The sequence below is a fragment of the Harpia harpyja genome, chromosome 6 (genome assembly GCF_026419915.1).
Source record: "Harpia harpyja isolate bHarHar1 chromosome 6, bHarHar1 primary haplotype, whole genome shotgun sequence".
NCBI classification, from domain to species: Eukaryota; Metazoa; Chordata; class Aves; order Accipitriformes; family Accipitridae; genus Harpia; species Harpia harpyja.
The window spans coordinates 56,595,939-56,620,518 of record NC_068945.1 but is presented as its reverse complement, the minus strand read 5'-3'; the positions used below and the strand labels follow the sequence as shown (position 1 = coordinate 56,620,518).

At 40.4% G+C, this 24,580-nt stretch overlaps 1 protein-coding gene across 2 annotated transcripts in view; it reads right to left on the bottom strand.

Annotated features, from left to right (window-relative positions):
• Nucleotides 1-24,580, bottom strand: part of RELN (reelin) — a 307,068-nt gene that overhangs the window by 203,555 nt on the left and 78,933 nt on the right. For both annotated transcript variants that reach the window (XM_052789505.1, XM_052789506.1), the window contains exon 3: nt 15,593-15,728. In XM_052789505.1, the coding sequence (XP_052645465.1) occupies nt 15,593-15,728 (136 nt within the window). The remainder of the gene's footprint in view (nt 1-15,592; nt 15,729-24,580) is intronic.

Sequence of the window (24,580 nt, the reverse complement as noted above, 5' to 3'; positions counted from 1 at the left end):
GTGAAATTATGTACTTCAGAGCAAAGACAGTGTCATCATTGACTACAGATCTATTTGCCCTCCCCCCCCAAGAAATAAAGCCGACGTTCCTCATCTGTTAGCACAGAGAACTGCTTACAGTGCTAAACTAGTGGTTCCCTAGTCAAGGGACACCTCACGTGGGTTTGCAAGGGAGGAGGGGGGATTGGGAGTCCATTTCTTCCCTTCCCCTGGCAAACCAAGCTGACAATCTCTACTAGTGGAGGAGGCAGGAGCCACCAGACACTTGTTGCCTCCTGTCCAGATGGGCAGAGACCTCCCAGCAGTGACTGCTGCAGCCGGGCTAAGCGAGCAGGAGAGGGACATGAGCTACAGTCAACATTAGCTGATAGTGCAAAGACCAACTTGGAAGCAGAGCTGTCTTTTTCATCCCTTTACTCACTTGACTCCGGGACTCTTGTTTGCTGAGAACAACCAGAAAAAAAATAAGTCCCCTAACAAGTTAAAGGCTCCACAGAGTAAGAAACCCATTGCTCAAAGCCACTGGGAGACAAAACACCATTCTCTGAAGTAATGATGTTTACATCATGTTAAGTAACAACAGAGGTCCAGCCTCTTAGAACCTTTTTTGTGTGGAGGTCACTCCAAAATAGACTCCTTGAAACAAAAAAGACAACAATTTGCACATAGATAATTGGAACGATGACCTAATTGCCCACAGTATTTAAAACACAAAGCTCTGGCTAAAAACCTCGATGAACAGTGCCAGCTCCAGGAGCAAAGGGACAGTAGCTCCAAAGCTGGACACTTCACCCAAAGGAAAGGTCAGCTCTCCCTGGCAAGCAGGGAAATACCCAAACAGATTTTGTGGCTGCTGGCAAGGTGAAGTGTCACAGCTGAAATGTTTGCCCTTGCAGACATCACAGTTGAAATTTCGCATGACTGCCAGCATGACTCAAATGCCACGAGGGGATCTGGTGGTATGTAGGGCACATGAGCCTGGGAAAGCAGCCCAGGGAGCTCCACTCCAGATACACCAGGGTGCCTCACCAAAAGTTTCCTAGGCATATGGACTCAGACACGTGTAGTTTCCACAACCTGATGAAGGCAGAGGGACTCTCCCAAACTCCCAGAAGGGACACTGGTGTCCAACCAGCGATGCTCCTGCACATCTACCTCTCAACAATGTCCTGAATTCAGCTCCAAGCAAAGTGGCCTCAGTCACTTCAGTAAACTATGGATGTTAGTGACCCTTTCCTCCACCTTTTCAGTAACAAACCAAAAGACAAAGCAGCAAGCCTGGAAACAGTCGATATAGACTCAATTCCCACCTTGATCCAAGGATCTCTTCACAGAGCAGGGCTTTTCCCACTCACTTAAAAGTCAAAACTTTCCATTAAACCCTGGCACTGCACAGCTTCTTACAGCCAGAGGAAGGAGTCAGGAAAAAAACAAGGAAAAGCCCAGCAGATAGACAAGAGATCTGAGTTTTAATCCTTAATTCTTCCATGGGGATGGAGTCCATGGGTTTCTGCAGTTACCTGTTCCAGCCCACAGACTTCAGGACGTCACGCCGTGTCGTACGCAGCAGAGAGCTGAGCTCCAGCTTCTCCTAGTCCAGGATGGCTCCACGAAAAGCCACCTTCAGTATTTCAGCTTTCTCCATCCACTACCTAAAGCTTATGTCGTGTGAGTTAATGAGCATACCCGCAGCCCAGACAGAACAGGTGCTACCACCTCCAAACCCAAATTCAATCCTGCAGATGCAGATCAGGTATCTCTGAGCCACAGTCACTAGCACATCATGCTGTGACTGGGTTTACAGGCTTAGGCTACATGACAGCACAGACCAAGCTTGGGGCAGGTATTCCCCAGGCACCTGAAATGGTGTCGGAAAGCATGAAGAGACACATGTGACCCTTACCTGACATATTCAGTTCACAGGAGAGGATGTCCTCCTGGGGCTGGAAGCTGCATGGCTGGCTAAATTCTTCCATTTGCTAAGCTATGAAATCTCCATACTACCTTCATTCAGACAGGGAATTACTGACTATGTAACATCCTTTTCAGACTCGGTTTTGCTTCCATAAAGACAGTTACTATATAATTAGCAAACTGAAAAATCCCTAATGTTAGTTGATGTTATTTATAGAGGATGAGCATTGCTTTCACTCTATTGTTTGAAGAGAATAAACCTTTCTAATAATTGTACAGGAACAGAAGCAGTTCTCCCAAATGCTATCTGATATGGCCCTCTGATTTATATGCACTTCAAATAGTTTGGTTTTTTTTTTTTTAAACTTCAGTATCTTCTGAACATGTCATTTTCCCTTTTAATTTTGGCAATCTTACAAATTCTAGGGAAGTTTCCCAGTACCTCACGTGCTGTCACAGCATCTTCAAGCCATCTTTACAGCTCTTCCATCACATTTTGTGTAAAAAACTTTTAGCTCATCATTGCAACAGCTGCTAATGAAGATCTCTAGGCTTTCTTCTAATTGATAAAGAGAGAATGACAAATATTTTAAGTAGCCATTAAACTGTGCTAAATCAATGGTGATTTACACAGAATTTCTATAGGAGCATACAGCACATCCACTTTAATATCAAGTGAGTTAATTGTGATCAATGATACTACAGCAGAAGGCAAATGAATTCTTAATGACAAGAAACTTAGCATGTTACAAAAATAGAAGCTAACAAGAAACCTCTTTGCTGCATTTTTCTCATTACTTCATTAGTAACTACTACTATGTTGAAAAAAACTAAAAAGAAAACATGAGTATTTTAAAGTCTTTTACAGATCAATCAATTTTACAAAACATAATAGGATTAGGAAAAAAGGGTAAGTTTTTTTAACATTCTTTTTTTCTCTACATTATTGGAAATTTATTTTAACAGGTGTTAGATTAATTAAAAAGTTATCATCACAGCATTCAGAGTTATTTTTTTAGCCACTGAATACAAGACTGGAGACTTTATGGGTGTCCTTGTCTCACTTTTACAACCTCTTTTGTTTGACTTGTAGGTTTTAATGTGCATCATAACACCTCTCATCCTGCAGTAAGAAATTCTCTGGGGAACACTTGCAGAAAATAGGACATTGAGTCCATAATTAAAGTAATCTCTTCTCAGGCAGATGCTTCAGTTGGCTCTGTTATCATATATTACAAAAGGCATCTTGAGGCCTATAAAATGTGCAGCAAATGGCTTTGGAGATGAGAAACAGCAATTTTTCATCTAATTTTGATCCATAGACATGTAAGTACTGTATTGCCACTTTTTGGTACAGAGCCAAATAACTATTGTGGTTGTTGAAATAAGCTTGGCAGTAACCAAAATTAAAGAGTACTCCAGCTTTTATCCTCAGTCAGGAAAGCCTTTTTCTAACCATCTTTGCACTTAGCAAATAAGCATGCCATCTCAAATATGCAAGTTAATGCCTACATCTGGATTTAGAAGAAAGGCTTTATGCAGCTTAACTCACCATACATATTCTCTCTCTATTTGCTTGTTAAAACTATCATTCAAATTACGGCCCTAACATCTTCACTGCTTTGCAAAACAGTCTGTGATATTGACTGGAGGCGTTTCTACTGTTTATCTTTTGTATTTTAGGACATTGCTCTTTGAATGTGTAAGTAGGTTCTGCAAAGTAATTTGTTCATATCAGTTATAATCCTTTGCATAAACACTAATGCTGATAGGAGCTGGGTGAGTTTATGGAACATGTTTTTGCTTCCTGACTGCAACCGATATGTTGTATGTGGGCAAAATTTGACCTCAAAACTAGTGAAATACTGGAAAAAAAGACAAAGAGATTGACTTTCCTCCATTATTCATTTCTTCAAACTTGCTATTTTAAACTCTTCCCTACTTGGGTGGGATATCATAGAGATTGCTGGAGAGCTGCTTACTGTTTAAGGCTTCAAAAATGCATTTTTCACAGAAAATGTCTCAAGTAAATGTACATTACTACTTGGGCTAAACAGCTTATGATGAGCCAAGAGGGATATTTAGAAGGCTGTAAAAGAAAATGTTCTATTTGTTACATTTCTAGTAAGAACTAAAAGATCCAAGCCACTTGAGAGCGATAAGGAAAACAATGCCACATTAGGAAGACCCTATTTCATAATGTTATGGTGGTATTGTATCTGTAAAATACATGTTATGAGAACAGCCATTAATCAGCAACAAGAGCCAGAAGATGGCATGTGAAATACTTCAATAATTTGCTCTTAAAATAAATTTTATTATTATTTGAATTAGTGTAGGATCGCCAAGCCTTCTCCTAGGTGATAACTCTTCTGTATCACAACCAGAATGGAACAGAACTCTCACTGAGAGCTGCTGTGATGATGACCCTGTCATTATGAAGTTATTATGGCATCCACCATTACAACATCACTATATCATCATTATCAGATCAGGTGCCACCCCAACACCTGTCTGAGACTTCTGTTCCCATGACTGAGCTGCTGCCCACCAGGAACTGCTGAGCAGCCGACGTGCGAAAGTTGGCTGGACTGAAGTCTCCTGCTGTGGTGCTGTCTCTGCCCCGAACAGCTCACAGGGCCACCGATATGCCACAGCCACAGTCCAACTAATCACACCTAGTAAGACGCAAGTAATGGAACACTCTAATACAGCCAACCTGGCCTTTTAACAGGGCTATTAAGGTAGATACGATGACTTCGGAAATGAATGCACCATTTATTAATTCTGGAAGTTAACGCTGCACAATCTTTCTCTCAGATTACGTTTTTTACTTCCACACTAGACAGAAGTTTCCAACGCATTGCTGTACAGGCTAGCAATAGACACCTGCTAAAATATGATGGCTTTCTCGTCACACAGATGGACCCCATGTGGGCTACTGCCCAAAAGGACCATGTTGCCATGGTAGAGGAGGGAGGGCGCTCACCTAGGGGTGGCTGTGTGCATCTGATCATGCTGATCATGGTGCCATTTATCAAGTGATTTTCAAAAAGGGTGTATTCCAGGCCATAAGAGAAAAGGAGACAAGACAGACGTGCCACACTGGATTCAGGAAGGAGTTTCCCATTCATGAGTCATTCAGGAATTACTTCCATTTTTCCGGAGGACAAACAGTGCAAGACAGAGAAGAAAAAGGGAGAGAGCTATAAAAAGATTCTGGTTTCAACCTCTCTAATGTCAAGAATGGAAGAAAAACAAAGCAAAGGAATTATTATTAACTATTTCATTTACCTCTCTATATTTTCTCTTTTACCTGCCAAATGATCATTGTGTTGGCCGACGGGATGCTTACTCCCTTTTCAGGTTTGGTTTGGGTTTGTTGGTTTTTTTTTTCTTTCTTTTTTTTTTTTACCTGCAGATGACGAAGAGGAGCCTGGCGACTGCAGGAATATCCCAGTTAGCCCGTGTGGTTTTTCTGGATAATGGATTCAGACCCTCAGCCCTCTGAAAGCTAAGTTGAGGGACCAGGGCTGGGGAGATGCTGGGAGGAAGGGACGAAGCTGGGAATTGTAGGGAGGGGTTTTAAAGTTAGTGCAGGAGAGAGGTCTGTCCCAAAGCAGTCCCCTTTGCACAGGCGAAGGGAACGGGTTGCTTTTCAGCACGAGACCTGCGTGTGCCATGCAGGGCAGTTCCAGCCTGTGTCCACGGTGGTGTGTAGTTCTGACCCCTTGCAGAAACCTCTGCAAGCTTTGGAGCTCTCTCGACCTTAGGGGTCTTTGGCTCTGGAGGACAGAGTTCATGAACATATATAGACCACAATATGATCATGTACAGACCACTGCATATAAGCAATGTTTGTATTCTGAATGACATCAAAAGAATTAACTGTCATGTGTGACTACTGTAAAAAAAATCAGATAAAGACAGATACTATCAAATATTTTCCTAGTGTAATTCCATTCTGATGACATTTGTATAATGTATATACTGAGGTTATAGAAGGATTATTATATTTTATTATTTATTCTGTAATGTTTTATATATAATACTATTATAATATTTTATAATTTATAATTATAAATAGATTGAATTGTATTTCATTCTATATCCACAGATAAGAATTATCTAAATATTAATAATAGATTTGAGTTTCTCAAACTGAGAAGGGAGGGATACACCCTATTGTTAAGTACAGTTTAAACAATAATTGAGACATGGTTTAGAGTTCACTCTGTCAGCTAGCTTGAGATCATGGTCATTCTGAATACTCAAATCCAAATTTTCCCAGCATGTGGGCAGCAAAAGCTGATCTAACATTTTTTATATCTTCAAGTACAGGGTTTCTTTCATTTTTGTTTTTAAACTTTTGCTAGAACTAGATGTGAGGAGACTATCGTAGTGTAGAAAAAGGGAGAAATTTTTTTTGTCTTATTGGATTTTCACATTCATCATATCCAAGTTTTCACATTTTATACACATACATGAAGACTTGCTGAATATTACTGCATGTCTACACAATACTTTGTAGATCACTCTATTATAGTTCATCCAAACAAACAAGGTGAGGAAAGTTAATTTGTTTGAACTGAGAATACAGACAGAGCATCCTTATATGTCCTCAGCTGTGTACACAAACAAAGCAAAATTTCAAACAAGTAATCTGAAGGCATGAATTTTAAAAAATACAAAAAGTGTTGTCTGTGCCCTGATGACAGCATGGACACGCATGATTGCTCTGCTGGATCAAGGCCAGCGCTCAGCATCCTGCAGTATTGAGCTCTTCACAAAGTTATTTAGTAATAGTCCCTTGCAAGAAGTGCTTCCCAAAGAAGTATAAAGACAATACACTTATCTCAAACTCATTCATGCACTGGACACTTCTTGTATTATCTACTTGAGAAGTGGCATTGAAATGATCAGACTCTCTCAGTCAACCCGGGGGACATTCCACAGCTACAAAGGGCTTCAATGCAGACACAGTGTCCAGTTGTATGGGCTTGTCTGCAGTACTGAAATTCAGCTTCCTAAAACATCTCTTACAATTGTCCTCTGCCTTTGCCTGTACTCGTGTTTTTATGCACTATATGTTCACCCCTATAGAATGGTTCCATGTATGTTTATTGCTCACTTTTCATATAACCAACATTTCCAAAAGAATTCACAAAAACTGTTTTGTGCCTATTTCATTAAGCGTACTTCTTCTACGCTGTCATTTTGATGGGTTTATTATTGATCAATTATTAGCAGCCAGAAGATATTTCATTCAATTCCTCTGTTACACAGGAAAACCTTCTAGTGGAAGCAAACTGATGGGAGTGTGTGTAATTTATTTTATAGTCTAGTCATGTTTTCAAAATTAAGCCATCTTGAGAAAAGGGAACGACAAAGCGTGTCTTTGAATGAAACAAAGATTTATGTTGTTGATGAACTAAAACGTGCTCTCAAAAATAACCCTGAGGTTAAATTTCAGAGAGAGAAAAACAAAGTTCAAGAGTGAATTTTAAACACAACTACTGATAACTGTACTGTGGATTGTGAATTGATCGCCTCATGCACAAAATAATGGGTACATTGCTTAGAAAGGGAAGAAAGTAAAATCTAATCTCTGCTTCTAGAATTGCCAAATGAACATTTGTAAGAAGGGAAGTAATTCTCACCATGACTGTTTTATTATTTAGATAATACCAGTAGAAAATGACTGAATTTCATTTTATTTCATGCAGGAGGAGCCAGAGTCCTATATGGAACCACGCCAAAATCTTAACAGAGTAGCCAAAGGCTATATTGAGCTGCCTTCTGCTATCATACATTACCAGTATGTGATACATTAAATTTGTATCATACAAAGAAAATAAACCATCCTAATATTGTACCAGCTTGCAGTTTCTATTCTGGCATTACACAATGTTGATGAAAATAGCATTTTATGCTTTTTGCTCATCTTTTGAATTAAGTCCAACTAACTTATGAATAGAGTTTTCATGTGCTTTATTTTTAGTAAATGTTCACATACCCATTCTTCCTAGCTTTGTTGGTTCTGCTTTTCTTGCACCTACACAGTATGAGAAGCCTAAAATAGCAAATGGCCCGTTGTCTGCAAACTTGGAGAAAATGTGAAAAACTGAATATTCCTCTCATTAAACTGGGCTTTTAGTAGGAGTATCAGACATCTGAGAGAATATTAAACAACAGGTTTTACCTCCAAGGAAAAAAGGAAAAAAAATTGCAAGATTTTATGAACTTTACGAAGTTGCCTCTTTTATTCATACCCTTCAGCAGATTTCAACTGTCGAGCAGCCTGCTCATTGGAAATTCTTGACGCAGACAAAGCTACTGACTGTTGAGGGTGGTGGGCATGAAAAATTCGTTTTCATAATTTGGCACAAGGTGCTTATGTTTAGGCAGCTGAGTCTGGGTGGGATTCAGATCCAGATTTTAAAAAGCTTAAAATAGGTGCCTGTATAAAGGTCTACATGGGAGCTAGGAAGCTAGTGATCCATTTTGGTCAGTGGAGACCTAGGGCTTGATTCAGCTGTCTAAATATATCTAAAATAATTTGGAATGTCCTAAGGAAACTAGTAGAGCTACAGAGACCTTCTAGACCTGCAGGTACCTCTTTCTAGATGTAGAGCTGAATGTCAGGCCCTAGATGTCTATGGAACCAGACTGCACCCCCATTAACGGGAGTTACAGACACACAGCTCATACATAAATACCTACCTGGAGATATCTACATATCCTTTCTCCAGTTGAAAACAACTGAAAATCCTTTTGAGGGTGGAAAATCAGGTGCAACCAGTTTCCATCCTCCCTCACAGTTTTCTTCCTTTGCTCTGAACTTTTTTGAATACTCACCATCACAGTACACTTTGTGCTACCATCTTCTGCTAGCAAACTTTCTGAAAACACCCAGAATTCCTCATTGGTCATCTCTGTTTGCTTTATCACCACACAAAATAGAGGAAACTTAGACAAAACTAATAAACAAGCTAAATCTAATTCTGCACAGTCCGTTGAGTCTATGCTGCTTGGGGTCCTACTTAGAGAAGCCACAATGATTCCATGCACAGTGTTTGCATTTCACTGGAAAATTAACAAAAACACAGGAGATGAAGGAGGTAATCTGGGCACCACATCAAAATGGGACATGAGAGCAGAGCCAAGATCTTAATAAATATTGGCTCGTGATTTTCAGAATGTTACACATAATGCTGATTGACGGTACAACAATGCCTCTACCCAGGGAAGTGGAAAACCAAGCAAAAGAGTAATTTTTCTTCATAGTTCCACTGAACTGGCACACCAACAAGGAACAATTACTGATGATTTTTTTTTTTTCCACAAGGCATAATTTATAAGCAATATGGAAAAATAAAGTGACTGCAACACTGGGCTAATGTCAGAACTACCCTGACTGTAAACAAGGACTGTATCTTATTTGGTGCCTGTACAACCCTTGTCTCAAACAGGGTCCACGCCAATACCAAAAAGAGTGGTAAGAAATATCCTGTTTCACCCTGACCTTGCAATAAAGAGTAGGAAGAGAAGGGCAGCACTTAAAAGGGAGCTGGTGCTTCACAGAACCCCAAAGCCAAGGCTGTCTATACATGTGTGTTATGACACATTCTCCAACCGACTGCAAAGATTGCAAGTCATAGCAACAACTAGGATGCTACGAAGAACAATGTATTTCATTGTACAATTCTGTTTCACCATAAGAACATGAGGGATAAAAACTTAAATGACCATATAAATATGAGTTGAGCGATTATATATAAATACAAGGGACCTAAGGGACCTCAGTTCTGATATTTGCTATTTTCTGTTTACTTTCCAGTTTTAATATTTGTATGTATTATAATCGTGTATAGAGTAAATGTAATTGTGTACTTAATCTTGAAGATAATCCTCTGTATTTGTTTCAAGCAAATGAAAAAAAAACAGTAAACAGTGTCTTAAATGATGGTTTAGCTAAGTGGTTTACCAGGGGAATGTGGTTCCTTCAGACAATATAGCCCTTTCCCACCCTGGCTAGAGGACTAATATAGAAAACCATGTAATCTTCTTGGATGTTTATTCAATATTTCCATAATTATTATCATAGGTTTTCTATAAATGCTTTAAATAGGTAACCAAGCCTCTAAATCACAGTCTTTATGTTCTGCAGTGTTTGCATAGCATGATATTTCAAGTTCATATATTAACACAGTTGCCAGTTCCTAGAAACAGGCTTAAACACATGGGCATGAAGAGACCAGTTCTGGAACAGGGTACTTTAAATTTCCCAGAAATGAGTTGTATCATTAGGTGATTATGGGAAAAGGCATACTCTCAGTGAAAAACACATCTCCTTTCTTGAAAGTTTTTCAGTAGTTCAGCTGTCTGCCTCAGCATTCAGTCCCAAACTTTTTCCAGGAGCTGTGCTGAGAACCAGTTGCTCCGACTTCAGAAGTGATGTGGCAGTGCCCCGCCTCAGCAACCACCGCTCTCTTACCTCTCTCTTCATAGGGGGACACCACCACAGCTATTCCTGTTCCCTTGTAGCCATTTGCACTATAAGCTGTGCTAATTAGGTGTCGAATAATATATGATTGGGCCTTTTAGTACTTTCAAAGACTTCTCAAAGTACAGAATTTTAAGATCAGTTGTGATGGGTCACATCTCCTACACGGGTTATTAGGCACTGCTTACAGACTCAGGCAGACAGCATTACAGAAGTCCAGTCCACTATTAATAGAGGTTAGAGTGAATATATGTATAAACACAATCATTATTATAAGACACCTGTTCAACAACTAGCAAAAATGGCTATATAAGAAAAATACTTATTTTCCAAAGTAATTTCTATAGCAACCTATTCTATCTAATACAGTAACTCAAACTTCTGCAATAAATGATGCTGATGGTCAAGACACAATATGCTTTTGCAATTTAGGTCAGCTTTATCACTTTTACAAACTAGTAAGTTAAGCCATCTATAAAACAACAGGCTTAATAACCTAAGATGTAACCCAGCGTGCCACCCTGCTTAACAGCCATTATTATCTGCCCCACAGGCTGAGCTTTAACTAGGTTAGCATGAGCTTAAAGCAGAAATTACAAACAGTGGAACCTAGCTGAAGGATTATGAAGACAATGTTTTACAAATTTGCACACAATCAGAGAAATCACTTGTTAGTGTAAAGGAAGACCTACTATTTTTTGGTGGTAAAGAGCATTTACAGAGGAGCCCCTGGTGCTCAACGCCTGTTTAAAATAGTCCTAAGTTACTGCTAAGCTAGCTATTCTGCAATAAATTATGTATTTTAGCTTTTATTTCCTCAACTCATCTGGAGGTATCTACGGTGAAAAAACACTAAAGGATTACACAGAGATGTACTACAGGGACACCAGCAGCTTTCTGTGTTTCTCTTACAAGTATATTTTATAAAAGGGTACTTCTAAATATTTATTTATTAGCCATAATAAAGTACTTTGACCAAAAAAAAAAAAGAAAAAAAGAAGAATAAGCAACAGTTTGCACATGATTGGTGTAAAAAAAATGGCTATTGCTTGATATTGCATAGAAGCAGGTTGGCTCCAGCCACCTTCCCCCATGGAGCACAGGGTTCTGCACCACCCCTTACCCCAGTGAAATAGGGGAGGAGGCTTGCTGTGTGAAATGCTGAGCCAAGGAAACATTCGTATCTCCAACAGGCAACATTATGCTCAGACCTGGCAGTGACACAGCACTGTGTGCAATGGAAATAACTGGACTACATCAAATTGTAAAGATGAGGAATCTTCCAGCGGGGAAGGAAAGAAACCGAGTGCTGTGCTGGCAAGCTGCTGTACAAGGTGTGAATCCCAGTTTGCTGCATCTCTGCATCTCCCATTCCCAGGAATAAGCCCATCTTCCTTGCAGGAGTCCCACATCCCTCCCCACAGCATTCCCAGTTCCCCTCATCCCAGAGGATGAAAGCTTTGCTAGCTTTCCTTTCATGCAACAGCAGCAGTACTTTGGGAGTCCATCACTGGCTGTTTTAGTAAACCAAACATGGCCAGGAGCCCTCCTCCTTAGCCACACCTGGGAAATGCATGGTAGCTGGAAACTGCCAAATTTATGCCAGGAAAATTTCTGGCAGTTTATAGACAAGCATGTTTTAGCAGGCAGGACTGTTGCTGGGAATGTCCGAATTTACTGGTATAAATGCTCTACCTGGCTGCTGATTTTTATGAAACTAAGTATCTTGATATCTCAACCCCTTTGTCACATTTCATTACTAATGGGTACAAGAGCTACAGGGGAGGACAGACTGACAGCATTACCACACAAATCTTGTTTCTTAGGGGTTCATTCTCTTCCAGGACTGAGCTCTAAAAGAGCACACCAAAAAGCATGGATGAAGTGAAAGGGAATTTTGCCCCTGATGTCTATAGGGTCATGACTTCCCTGTGTCATGTCCATGCTCCCAGTGGAAGCCAGATCAGGTCAATATTACGTGCAGTTAAATAAATGCTAGCCGTGCACTGGCCTGTGGGAGATTTGCCTGGTGGACTTCGTCCAGTTCCTTCCAAGAATTGTCCAGGGAGATGTATCAACACTGCAAAAATCACACACCAAAGCTAGTGCTAATTAATAACTTCATTATCCATCTCCACAGAGTTCAAAGACTAATGAGCTGATCTGAATCACAAACGTATTGGCAACAAACAGCGTAGGAAGCTCTTCCCTATACTGCAGTGTTGTCAGAGTCTATAAATTCAGGTACCTTTTGTAAATATTTTTAATTCATATTAAATTAAACATTAATTAAAATTAATTTAATTTATTTTAAATTTAAACTAGACTGGTAGTTAGTCTCAAGTGTTAAAAAGTCTTAAGTTAATTATTTGCTATAGAGGAGCAAATGAAGACAAAGAAGGTAGAGCCATCTCTGGAAATCCTGAAGTCGGAGAACTGGGTAAGGCAGGCAGACTAACACCACACCAAAAAAATAGCTTTGTTTACTCCAACCTGTGATTTAGTATACAGGGGAAACACAGCTGAAGCAAGAAAGCATGGGCAGCTGAAATAAAAATGAGGAGGACGATTAGAGGTAAAACATATTCCTCCTCCCTTCATTTCCTTCAAGGGATGATCACATTTACGCAGAAGTCCTGCAGCCAAGTGGGATCCTGGAGTAAACACCGACTTCAGAGAAGCTGAGCCTTTCCACTCTCGTCTGAATTTGTCCTACAGGACACCAAACTGATAAAACTGCATCGTTTTGCTCATCCTCAAAGACAAACAAGTACCACCCATGGAGTGTCCTTATACCATGGGGTGAGGCAGTCAGTAAAGCCACTGAGACTGACAGACACCTGGGCCAGGGACCCTGGGAGCAGCTGCACTGCTGGACTTGTCAGTGCAGAATCAGACCTCTCAGCCCTGCCAGTTTCATGGACATCAAGGAAAGACAGTTTTGATGTCTCTGCACCTGGACTGCTGACATACGTAGGTGTACATCCATGCTGCAAATTACATAGTCAAGAATAAATTCAGATTTCTGCTATGTATGTTCTGCACACTGCAGCATGGCTAAGGACTTTACTAACATAGTGCAAACAACACCATTTTTGAAGAGGTGCTAATGCTGAAGTGGTGCATTATGGCTTATACAAACAGGGAATTACAGGTTGGATTTCCAAAATTGTTTGGTGCTGACCTAACTCTGTTTCTACTGAAGTCCAATGACGAACCTTCCATTGATTTCAAGATAGGCAAGCACTCATTGCCTTAGAAAATGTCCCTTTAATTTCACTTAAATGGGAATCAGCAGTCATAGTAGTACTTGTATTTCTATAGAGCTATTTGTCAGCTCTTCTTCAACAATGACAAACATGAACAAAAATAACCAATTCAAAACCATGGGGGAAAAAAAAATAATCAGTCACAGGAAAATTAATAACTGTTTATAAACTGACCTCAAAACTCGCAATGGAGGGTCACATCTCAGATAAATAAATACATTCACAGACACTGTGCAAGCCAGGACCAACAATTATTTCTTGAATACCAGGAAAAACAAAAGTCTGAGAAAGAAAGGGAGTAAGCAAGAGTATGCAGAGAAAATGCACATCTCATATCTCATTTTTCTCAGGCAGCTCAAAGAACAAAATTTAGCTGCTACAACTTGATCAACAAAGGAAACTACTTTTAGAGAGGAATTAAAGGAAGGATAGAATTCACAGATTTTCCACAGAAAAAACATAGCTGACAGATTTCCTTGAGTTATATACGACTATTTTATGAGGCTAACTTTTCTGACACAGAATTTAAGTAAAATAGTGACAATATTTCCTCAAATATTTCATCAAATTTGTCTTTTGTCAAATAGTGAATGGGAATCTTAAATATTGTAAACAGCTTCTCTGGTACATTGTAGAAGTTAATGAGAAACAAATACATTCTTAGAAGTTAGTTACCACTCATCAAAACTAATTTTTTTTCCCAATTTACTGTTAGACGTTTAGAAGAAAAAGAGAGCTAGAAATAAAAATGTCTTGACATTGTCATTGCAGCTAATAAATAACGTACTGTAATAGTATAGGCAAAAAAAAATGCATTATGTAGGAAAAGGAACATATCAACGACACAGATCAATCAATCAACAGGTACTGTGTTCACCATCAGCAACTTATGTTCTCAAAAAAGCCAGTCACTTTTTACGTTTTACAACGTGTTAAACACTAAAACAACCTGATTTTGTGGGGCACTTACCTGCAAATTCCCAGTATAGATAGAAAGGGAATAATACTCAGAAGAAGATTTGCTTTGCCAAACAGGACAGTCACAGGAACACAGAAAACGTCTCACACACTGAAATGTTGCAACTGTTCACTTATCTAATTAGGGAGCAGTCTGACATTTTTCCTACCAATGGGTCAAACTTGAAAAATTTTCTACTTTCAACTCCATTCTAGGTGTGTTTTCTCTCTCAAATCTGATCTAGCAAAATTTTGGGACAAATAATTAGAAATTACTTTAAGGTAAAACATAGTAATATATATTCTAATAATTCACGTTAAGCTGTGTATTTTGTTGGCACTTTATATGGTGCTAAATCATCAAATGATGACTTAGGTCTTTAAAACAAATTACCAAAAACCCCTGTAAGAATAACCTCTTGTTTTTTTTCCAGGTTGTAAACTAGCTGAATTAAGTAGAAGTTAAAAGTGTTTATTATAAGGAACAGTAAATACTTGAGTATGGCTACTCTTGAATACTTGTATTTTGTGTTGATGCTTACAATCCGAGTAATACATCTGTGTGATGTTCTAACTCTTATTAAATGCAACAGATAAAAAATTAAGTCAATGCAAACATGCCGTATACTTAAAAAAATCAATTATATGATTAATAACTAAGAGGAATCAATTTCTATTGAAAAGCTAGGCTTGATGCATTTGTACACCATTTCTCTGATGGCATGCTACATTACAAAACACTATCTCCTTCCAACAGGCTTTGAAATATAAAGTCCTAATGAGCACAGAAACTTTTCAGCTAGGAAGAACTCAGTATTCTTATTAAAATCTACACTTTGCAGGACTGACTTCTTAATCCATAAGGTCCTAGTGCAAGCAGGTTAGATCATTTCATTATCTCTAAAGTGACTGATTATCTTCTGATAGGCATTGTGTGTATACGTACATGAAGTTGACACAGCCTGTCCCCGCAGGTGGAGCAATCCAAACAAAACTGAGGTTTGTAGTTGGGAGATGGCTCACATGTGATGCAACCACGCTGCACATAAACTGGTTTCCAAACTGGTGGTCAGACATAATTCCTACGAGAAACACACAAGGGAGATAAACAGCAACATATTAATGGCTCATTACAGGGTGCTAACAGACTGAGAAATACATCTGCCATGTGTTTCATCATGGCAACACAGAGTGAAAAAAACAAACAAGAGTATACCACTGAGTAATTAGAATTAATGCCATTGAAAACATTGGAGCTGGCCTTTGCTTAAGCCAAGGCTGACTTTGTATTTACTACAAGGCTCCATGTATTTATTGCTGTTATTCTTCATGAGACCAATACCAGGGGAATTATTTGCACTTTTAAGGAGGAACTGGATCACAGCTGCTGTAAATCAATGTTATTCCATCACCTGATTTACACCTGTATTGGGTTTGTGTGGCAGGGTTTTGGTAGCGGGGGAGGAGCCGCAGGGCCGGCTCCTGTGAGAAGCTGCTGGAAGCTTCCCCAGCTCCGAGTCGGAGCCGCCTCTGGCCCAGGCTGAGCCCATCAGCGACGGCGGTATCGCCTCTGGGAGAGCGGATTTCAGAGGGGGAACCTGCAGTGAGTAGGGGATTGGGATGGGAGAGGAACCCCTCTGCGGGTACCGAGGGCAGGGAGGAAGGAGGGCAGGAGGGGCTGCCCCCGCAGCCCGTGGGGAGACCAGAAGGCAGGCTGTCCCCCCCCAGCCCACGGAGGGGAGCGGGGGAGCAGATGCCCACCGGCAGCCCGGGGAGAGAGGAGCCCACGCCGGAGCAGGGGGATGGATGCCCCCCAAGATGGCCGCGACTCCGTGGGGAAGCCCGCGCTGGGGCAGTCTGTGACTGAAGGTCGGCCTGCGGGAAGGACCCGCGCCAGGGAAGTTTGTGAGGAAATGCAGCCCATGGGAAGGAGTCACATTGGAGAAGTTCATGGAGGACTGTCTCCCGTGGGAGGGCCCTCACGCTGGAGCAGGGGAGGAGTGAGGAGTCCTCCCCCTGGGGAGGAAGGAGCGGCAGAGACAAGGTTTGGAAAACTGACCCCAACCCCCATTCCCCGTCCCACTGCGCTGCCGCGGGGAGGAGGGAGAGAAAATTGGGAGTGGAGTTGAGGCGGGAAGGAGGGAGGGGTGGGGGGAAGGTGTTCTATGGTTGGGGTTTACTTCTCAGTATCCTTGTTTTGATTTGATTTGTAGTAAATTAAATTGATTTTGCTTCTTCCCCAAGTTGTCTCTGTTTTTTGCCCGTGACCATAAGTGGTGAGTGATCCCTCCCTGTCCTTGTCTCAACCCACGAGCTTTTCTTTATATTTTCTCCTCGTCCCACCGGGGGGGGGGGGGGGCGGGGAGCGAGCGAGCGGCTGCGTGGTGCTTTGTTACCGGCAGGGCTTAAACCACGACAACACCCATTACAGATGTAAAAGAAAATAAAACCTGAAGGAAAAATGCCATGTTTTAATAAGCAAAATGAAGCTTTTAGAGAAAGGTGTTATGTTCTAGTAGACAGGCACACCTATTTGGAAAAACAGAGGAACTTTGGATTCATGAACTCTTCTTCTGATCTGAAATAAAAGCAGCAACCTTCAGTAGTTTTACCAGTATACATGCCTTTGATTTTTTTTTTTTTTTTTTTCCGAATCAGCCTCTAATACATGGATGAATATAAATGTCATCTATTAATCTCTCCCTCTGGAATTCACTGCATTTCATCACTAGACAAAAGAACTGTGTTTTTTAACAAAAAAACCCAGTATCAGATAGCAGTCTTCTCCCCCTCAGAGCCCTTCTGTAGTTTCCTACAAATTAGTGCTACTTGGTTATTTGTTTAACACCCTTTGCCTTAAAGTAGGGCAATCTTACTTGAGTGGATTACTACACCTTTAATCCTAGTACATTAAATAGTAAATGTTGAAACTATTCTTTTGAATGCACTTATCAGAAGGAAATGCCTTGTTCCAGGTTACTTCAAATATTGAACCTTCAGTTCAGAAAATAGTGACGTGGGCTGAAACATTGCTAATAGGATAAAAAGGAAAAGCGAATGGTAGCAGGTGCCTCTCGGCTCAACAAGGTCACTGTTAGCTGTTGGGTGACTGTATCTCAGAAAGTTTATAGTGGCTGGTATTTCTTATATTTACTTGTTGCAATTCAAATGACAACGAAATAAAACCCATATCTGCCTCTCAGAATCCTCTACAGCTGTTTTTCATGGCAATTCTTCTGTAATGTGAACCCAGCAATTTCTCTTAACCCCTCACAGATCCAGAGGTGGAAGGAGTTTGCAAGCAAGAGATTTCCACTAAGGAGGGGCATGAATCCTTCCTAATGCAAACATGCTGCTCCACCTGGTGCCTCTCCAGGTACTGCCATGCTAGCAGCACCCCGCGGGGAGGGGGGCTGTCTTGCAAACCATTTAGCATTTTATAGATCAAAAGCAACATCTGAAATCCCATTCAGGTACTGGTGAGCATCACAGACTATAGCTCAGGGTTATATATGTTATTTATCCTGAGGGCTATTAAATTCTAAACCAGCTTCAACTTGGGGGTGGGGGAAATGAAGCCACAGTGAGTTTAAGTAATCTATCCCAGGAATGACAGGAGGCAGCGGGTAATGGAAGTGATGCCTGTATCTTTTACAAACGACCACAACCTTCTCACCCGGGGTTTTTCAGTTAGTTCCCCACTGAAGCATACACATGAGGTTTTCCATCATTCACACAGTTACACCTTTCAGCTCAAATCTCCAAGCAATGCTAAAGCCTCTTAGGTCAGGATGGCCACAGAGAAGGCTCAGGCTCCCATAGGTGGAGCCTCTTTTCTGGAGAGCAGTAGTAAGGAAATCCAGGGAGATGATAGTATTTTCCTGACTCTTGCTTATTGCAAGACACTAGATGCAGATCAGGTTTGGCCATCTCTTGCCATGCTGTACTGACATTTTAAGTCTTTGTTTGCCTTCCTTGGCTAATTGGGAGGGGTGGCATTAACACCCTCAAAGAAACCCACTTGACTGGTGCCCAGGCTCACTGCCCTGGTCTCACTGCTGAAGTCTACCCAGTCTGCCCTGCTGAGGCAGATGTGTCCAAAAATATGCCCAGAGAGGCCTCTTGCAGGGTGAGTGGTGTTTAGACAACTGCTTTGCTTTGCTGAGGGTGAAAGGTGGGAACTCTGCTGCTTTCCCAAAGTTGTGGGTCTTGTCCCTCTCTGAAGTTTGTGCTAAAGCCAGGGATGTGGGACGGGGTCTCTGGGACTGATGCGGAGAACCAGCTCTCATCTATCATCATCTCTGGCTGCACAATGGGAAACAGAGCGAGGTACAGACTTTATCAGGTTAATTAAATAACAGACGCTGTTGGGGAGAAACAGGAACAGCCCTTCAGTTTGAAGAAATCCCCCCTTCTCCAGAGCCAGCCAAATACAAGGGAGGACAAAGACTGCCCTACCACAACCCCCAGCCGGGGGACAGACACACCAGCTTGGGAAATGTGACCGCTTCCCTCTTTGGCAGCAACTTGTGAGTTAATGAATTCCCTAGGTTTCAGGCAGTAGACTGCAAAAATGTGTCTAATACATCAAACACATACAACATCTGTGGAGAATTTCTTTTTCCTTTGATTTACAGTTTAAAAAAAGAACAACTTTGCAGTGACTAGAATAAATTCTAAACAATGAAAAAAACCAACTCATTCATTTTTTTGCAGAAAAAAAGTCAATGAATTGCACTGAGAATATTCAAAATTCCAATTTTTTCATTTTATCACCATTTTATCTTTATATTTTATTAATAATTTATTGTGATAATTTTTATAATAAAAACAACCAGTCCTCATCTGCTGGACCTCTACTGGGTACATTAACTCCATTTTGGAGTTCAGAGCCTTCAGAACATTTCACAATAATTAAGTACTGAAATGTCAGTGAGTGACAAAGTGATATGAAAAAATGTTTTTGATGCTTAAACCCCAAAGTTCCTTACTGAAAAGGTGAACATAAAAATCACAAAAATGGCACAAATGAAGCAATGCAATTGATACCTAGAACTCCTCAAATTAAGGATAAAGAATGTTATTTCCCCCTCTTGCTTCCAGTCTTTTTGCAGTCCCCTGCTATGGAAGGCAACTCCTCCCTTCTCCTCCATCCCCTCTCCAACCTGGCAGGCTGCTTCCCAGACTGAATGTTTGCCCCATAACAAATCGAAGGACAAACGTGAATCAGTGTTCTGCTGCAAAAAATGAAATGAATACAAGACAAGCCTGATTATATAGCAGTTCTCAGAACAAAACTGTATCCTGTATGTACCTCAGACAGCTTCAAAGACAGAGCGTGCCTTTGTTTAAGGCGCTTGGCTCAGGTCAACGTTGTTCTATAGGCAACCCCTCTCATGTCCTGTTGACCAGTGCAACTATATACGTTCAAGTCTAGTGTTTACAAAAGTAATAATCTTAAGGTAAAATTTTAAGATCTGTCTGTATAAAGCTCTATAAACACTTCTGCAAATAATCAAGTGTTTCCATGTGATTTATTGAATACTGAAATGTTCGAAGGTTTGTGACAGCTGCACATCCACAGCTCTAAAACGTGCTACATGCAAAGATGCGGTTAACATCTCTCTGAACTCCTTTCCCCTTGTTTTTTACACTCATCATACTGAGGTCTTTCAGACATCTGCACTTTCTAGATTCTCCATCCCCTAAAGTTTCTGAGGCTTTTGGACTCTCAGTATAATCATTCAAACCCCAGACATGCTTTGTACCTGCCAACAGCACTCCTAGGAGAGGAACTAGACATGTTCAGTCCCTCTCAAGATTTAACTCAGCAGCTGTTTTTATTGTGTAAACTTTTTAAAATGTGCTTAGCCCTATTCGACGCACCATCTACAGTCACTGAATCAAAGAACTTCTATGTGAAGAGGTAGATTTCAAGGGATAGATTAAATACAAGAAATCTAAGGACAGAGAAAAATTATCGAATGGAAAATCTTAGGTAAGGTCGGATGACAAATACATAGCTTCAACCTTTACATGTGGAAAATTATTTTATTGATAATCAGAATCACTAATAGGGGTGTAGCAGCTAATGCCCGGAAATATTTTGCCTCTTTTATAAGGTGGCACACGGGAAGGTGAGTGACATGTGACAATGCTGGTTTAGGTGGTCCATAAATGGCCAAATGCAAGTGCAGTTCCTGAACTCCTTATTACTTTCACTTTGTTGTGTAGCTTCTCCAAAAGGGAGAGCTATAGGGGATAGGAACTATTCTCCCAGCTGGGCCCCTTGAAGCTAAAAGATGATCTTTTCTACTGGCAGAGCTTGGGAAGCATCTAAAGGTGCAGATAAATGCAGTAAGATTCACATCTTTCTCTGCTTTTTAAGTCTGAGAATGTGTATCTGTAATTGTCCTGACTTACACGTGGTAACAATGTAATGTTCCTTATTACAACATGACATATCCTTTTTACCTATCCTCCTTAGAAAACAGTTTCCTAAACCAGAACTTTATACAAAGAGCTCATCTGCATGTCAAGGTCCTTGGTAAATCCTTCATCAAGGCTAAGTCTCAATAGACTTCCCAGCACTGAACCAGATGGTAAGTAGTCTACCATTTCCTATTTATTATATGAATTGAGTATGATATTAAAGGAGAGGGTTAATGTTAAATACAGGTGTAAAATGAATAACCACATTTGGGTTTTGCTGCCTCTAAACTGATTACCTACACCATGCTTCCATTTTCAAAGTTATGCATGAGTGACAGCAAAATGCCAAACATGAAATATTGATGAAATACCAAGAAAATAGAGCTGTAAGTAACGAAATCACTCTGGGATCTTTGGGAAAGTAATCATTTCTGATTAGTAGATAATAAATTTAAGTCAGAAACAGACACCTTCAAATTAGATTTTGCATTATGTAAAAATGAAGTACCTAGTCCTAGGAACACACTTTTCCCATAGGAAACAGAGCTGGGGACCTATGTTCTCCACCCAGGCTCTAGCATCTTGAAGGGTGATCCATAAACCCACAAGCTAAGCACAGTTCTGCCTGGTGTTACGAAGCAGGGAGTGATGCAAACAGGACTGTGCCAGAATACACCTCCCATGCTGAATTCCATGCTAAAGCAGCCAAACCAGAGCCTGCAGCTTGCTTCTTCCATGCAGCACCAGGGACTTGTTCTGAGAGGGTATGTAGGACAATTCATTTTTTTCAAAATGGAGGGATGTTGGTAGCCACATTTTTTTATAATAATCTATCACTTAAAGCAATCACTTTGGCAGAGAGCTTATGCCCATAGTCTCTTCTTCCCAGAAGCACATCCTCTCTATGAAGCTGAAGATTAAGTGTATATAGAGGTCCTCCCACTCTCCTGTTGCATATAAGACTGCACTAGTCAGATGCAAGAGTGCTGGGACAAGTGACATAGCTTGGTGGCTACTAACAAGGAGCCTGGCTTTTTAGTAAAGTCCCTGTAGGAGAGCTCTCCAGGACCACCACAGAACTGGGGTTCTCCTGCAAGTGAAGGGAAAGCCATGTGCCTCTCCACATCATTTGAGGAGCAACAGAGGCTGTGGCACAGTTGGGCAGGTAGCTGGCAAGACCTGAATTCACAGAAATCCAAAGGCAGGCCCTAAGGAAGTTTTTAGGCTAAAATCTATTCACTGAATATATGTAGACACCAAGTGCATTTTACAGCTGCTGGAGCTGCAGCTTTCAGACCACATTTTCAGAGCTAGGCACCTCCCTTTGTCCTAAGTCTCTTTGGATGTTTAAAGGACCTTTTTGATCCTTACTTGTAAATACATTTAAAATTAAATACGTGTTTTCCCTGAATGATATAGCAAGTGAAATAATGGTTTGGTTTTAGTTACTGGAAGAATATTTGAGCAACATCCTTAAACTGTTATGAACCCCTTTCAGGACTCCGAAATGTAAGTCTTAAAATACTGTGGAAAACTAGTGGTAGGAAGAAAACCAAGTTTTTTTCACAAATATATGTTTAAGAAATACATCAGTAGTCTGTGTTAAAAAGGACTGTTGGGAATAAAGAAATATCTGGAGCTGGTAATTATAATTTCTAAAACATGAACACAAATGTACAATTATGAGCTTATGCAGTTTCTACTCAAGCAAATAGACAGCTAAAGGCAACTGAATTACCCATGCAAGTTCCTTTCAAAGTGAGTAAAGGTGCAGAATCTGGCCCTAAGTGAACTGCACCCACCTAGCTAAAATATGCTGTTGCTGATTGATTTTTGGGGAATGATTTCATTCTGCTTCACAGGGAAAACACATCTCGTTTGATAGAATGTAACAGACTGCTAAAGCACTTGGTAGCCCTTGTGATCAATTAAGGGCCAGGATGGTTTGATAAATTATTAAATAGTATGAAGAAAGAAAAGACCAGCAACCGTCAGATGCATTCTTCCATCCGGCAATATATTACCTTTATCTTTCTTGAAGTTGTGTTTATTTCACTATTATTATTACTGCTTTGTTATTAAATAATAAACCCTTTCAGCATATGCCACATTGGGGAAAATACCATCCACAGGCTAATAAAGAACAGCAGAAAAAGAACGGTTAAGTGCATAACAACTTAATAAAGTCTGTCACTAGAATCCATAACTCCTTTTGTGGTCAGGAGCCAACTAGAGCCTGAATACAGCAATCTGATTCCTGTGGGGGTACCACTGTGCTCAAGTGACTCAGACTTGAGACGGGTTTTGTAACCTTTTGCTACATATTTAAAATTTAAATGTGTTTTCTTTATAGTTCTGAAAACAACAATTTATTGCAAGTTCACATTTGAAATACATTCACAATTTGGGATCCGGGTATGAAGCAGATCAGGTTAGGTCATTTAGGTGCTAACAAGAACAGTGCTTTATGTTCACATTTTTTGAATACTTACTGAAGCGAACAATTCACTAGAAACACAGGTTTGCAGGACTGAACCCCTAATGTACAGATTTACAAAAATTTGCTCTGAAAGAGAGAATATTGTTTTGCTTAATCTCTCCTTTAATGTTCTACTTTTAAGGGATTGATCAAAACTTTTGAGCAGCCTTTTGTTAGAACCCACTTAGGGGTATAATTTCATCTCAGGGATTTATGAGTGCCAGTCTCATTAAACCTAACAGGAGTTACACATATGGAAATTGTGGTGCACGGGGAGGAGAATATCCCGTTTCATTTGCATAATTCCCCAAGACACTGAATGAGCCCCTTGTGTAATGTGTGATATGGCTGCATGAGTCAGGGGGGTGGGGGTGGTGAGACCCTGGTCTGCAGCGTGTTGGTCGTTTTAGGGGTAGCCACTGTCGGGAAGGTTGAGAGGACAATTTAAAGCTGAAGTCTAAGTGCTCCATAGAGAGCAACAAGGTACTAAGTGCTCCAAGGCAAGTAGATTTAGTAACAGTAAACAGGGACCAGCAGTAATAGAAAATGCTAATAAGCTACTGTGTTGCTGAAATGTAGAGGAAGAAAAAAATCTCCTTTCAAAGGCTTGAGCCAAAATCTATTTTAAATGTTTTCCTAACAGCCCCAGCATGTTTTATAATAGCAACTTTTATATTTTTCTTTATAGAAACCTGTTAGGCTGATACCTTCATTCTGTACTAGCTTTTCATAGGTCTATTTTAGCAATGTATTCCAGTCTACTGTCTTGCAGAAAACCAGCTGTCCCTGGTTTGCCCTCACTTTTTTTTTTTACTGTTATTGTCTTTGGCTGGTGAGTGTCTCATCCATATGAGCAACTCTTATAAAACTTACCAAAAATATTGCATTGTTCTGAATCTTTCCACTTTGCAAACCTTAATACGTGTCCCAGGAGCCAAACATCAGACACACCGCTTGATAGGTCTTGAACCAGTGACAAATGTGACAAAGGACCACCCTGTTATCACACCAGACATCTGCTCC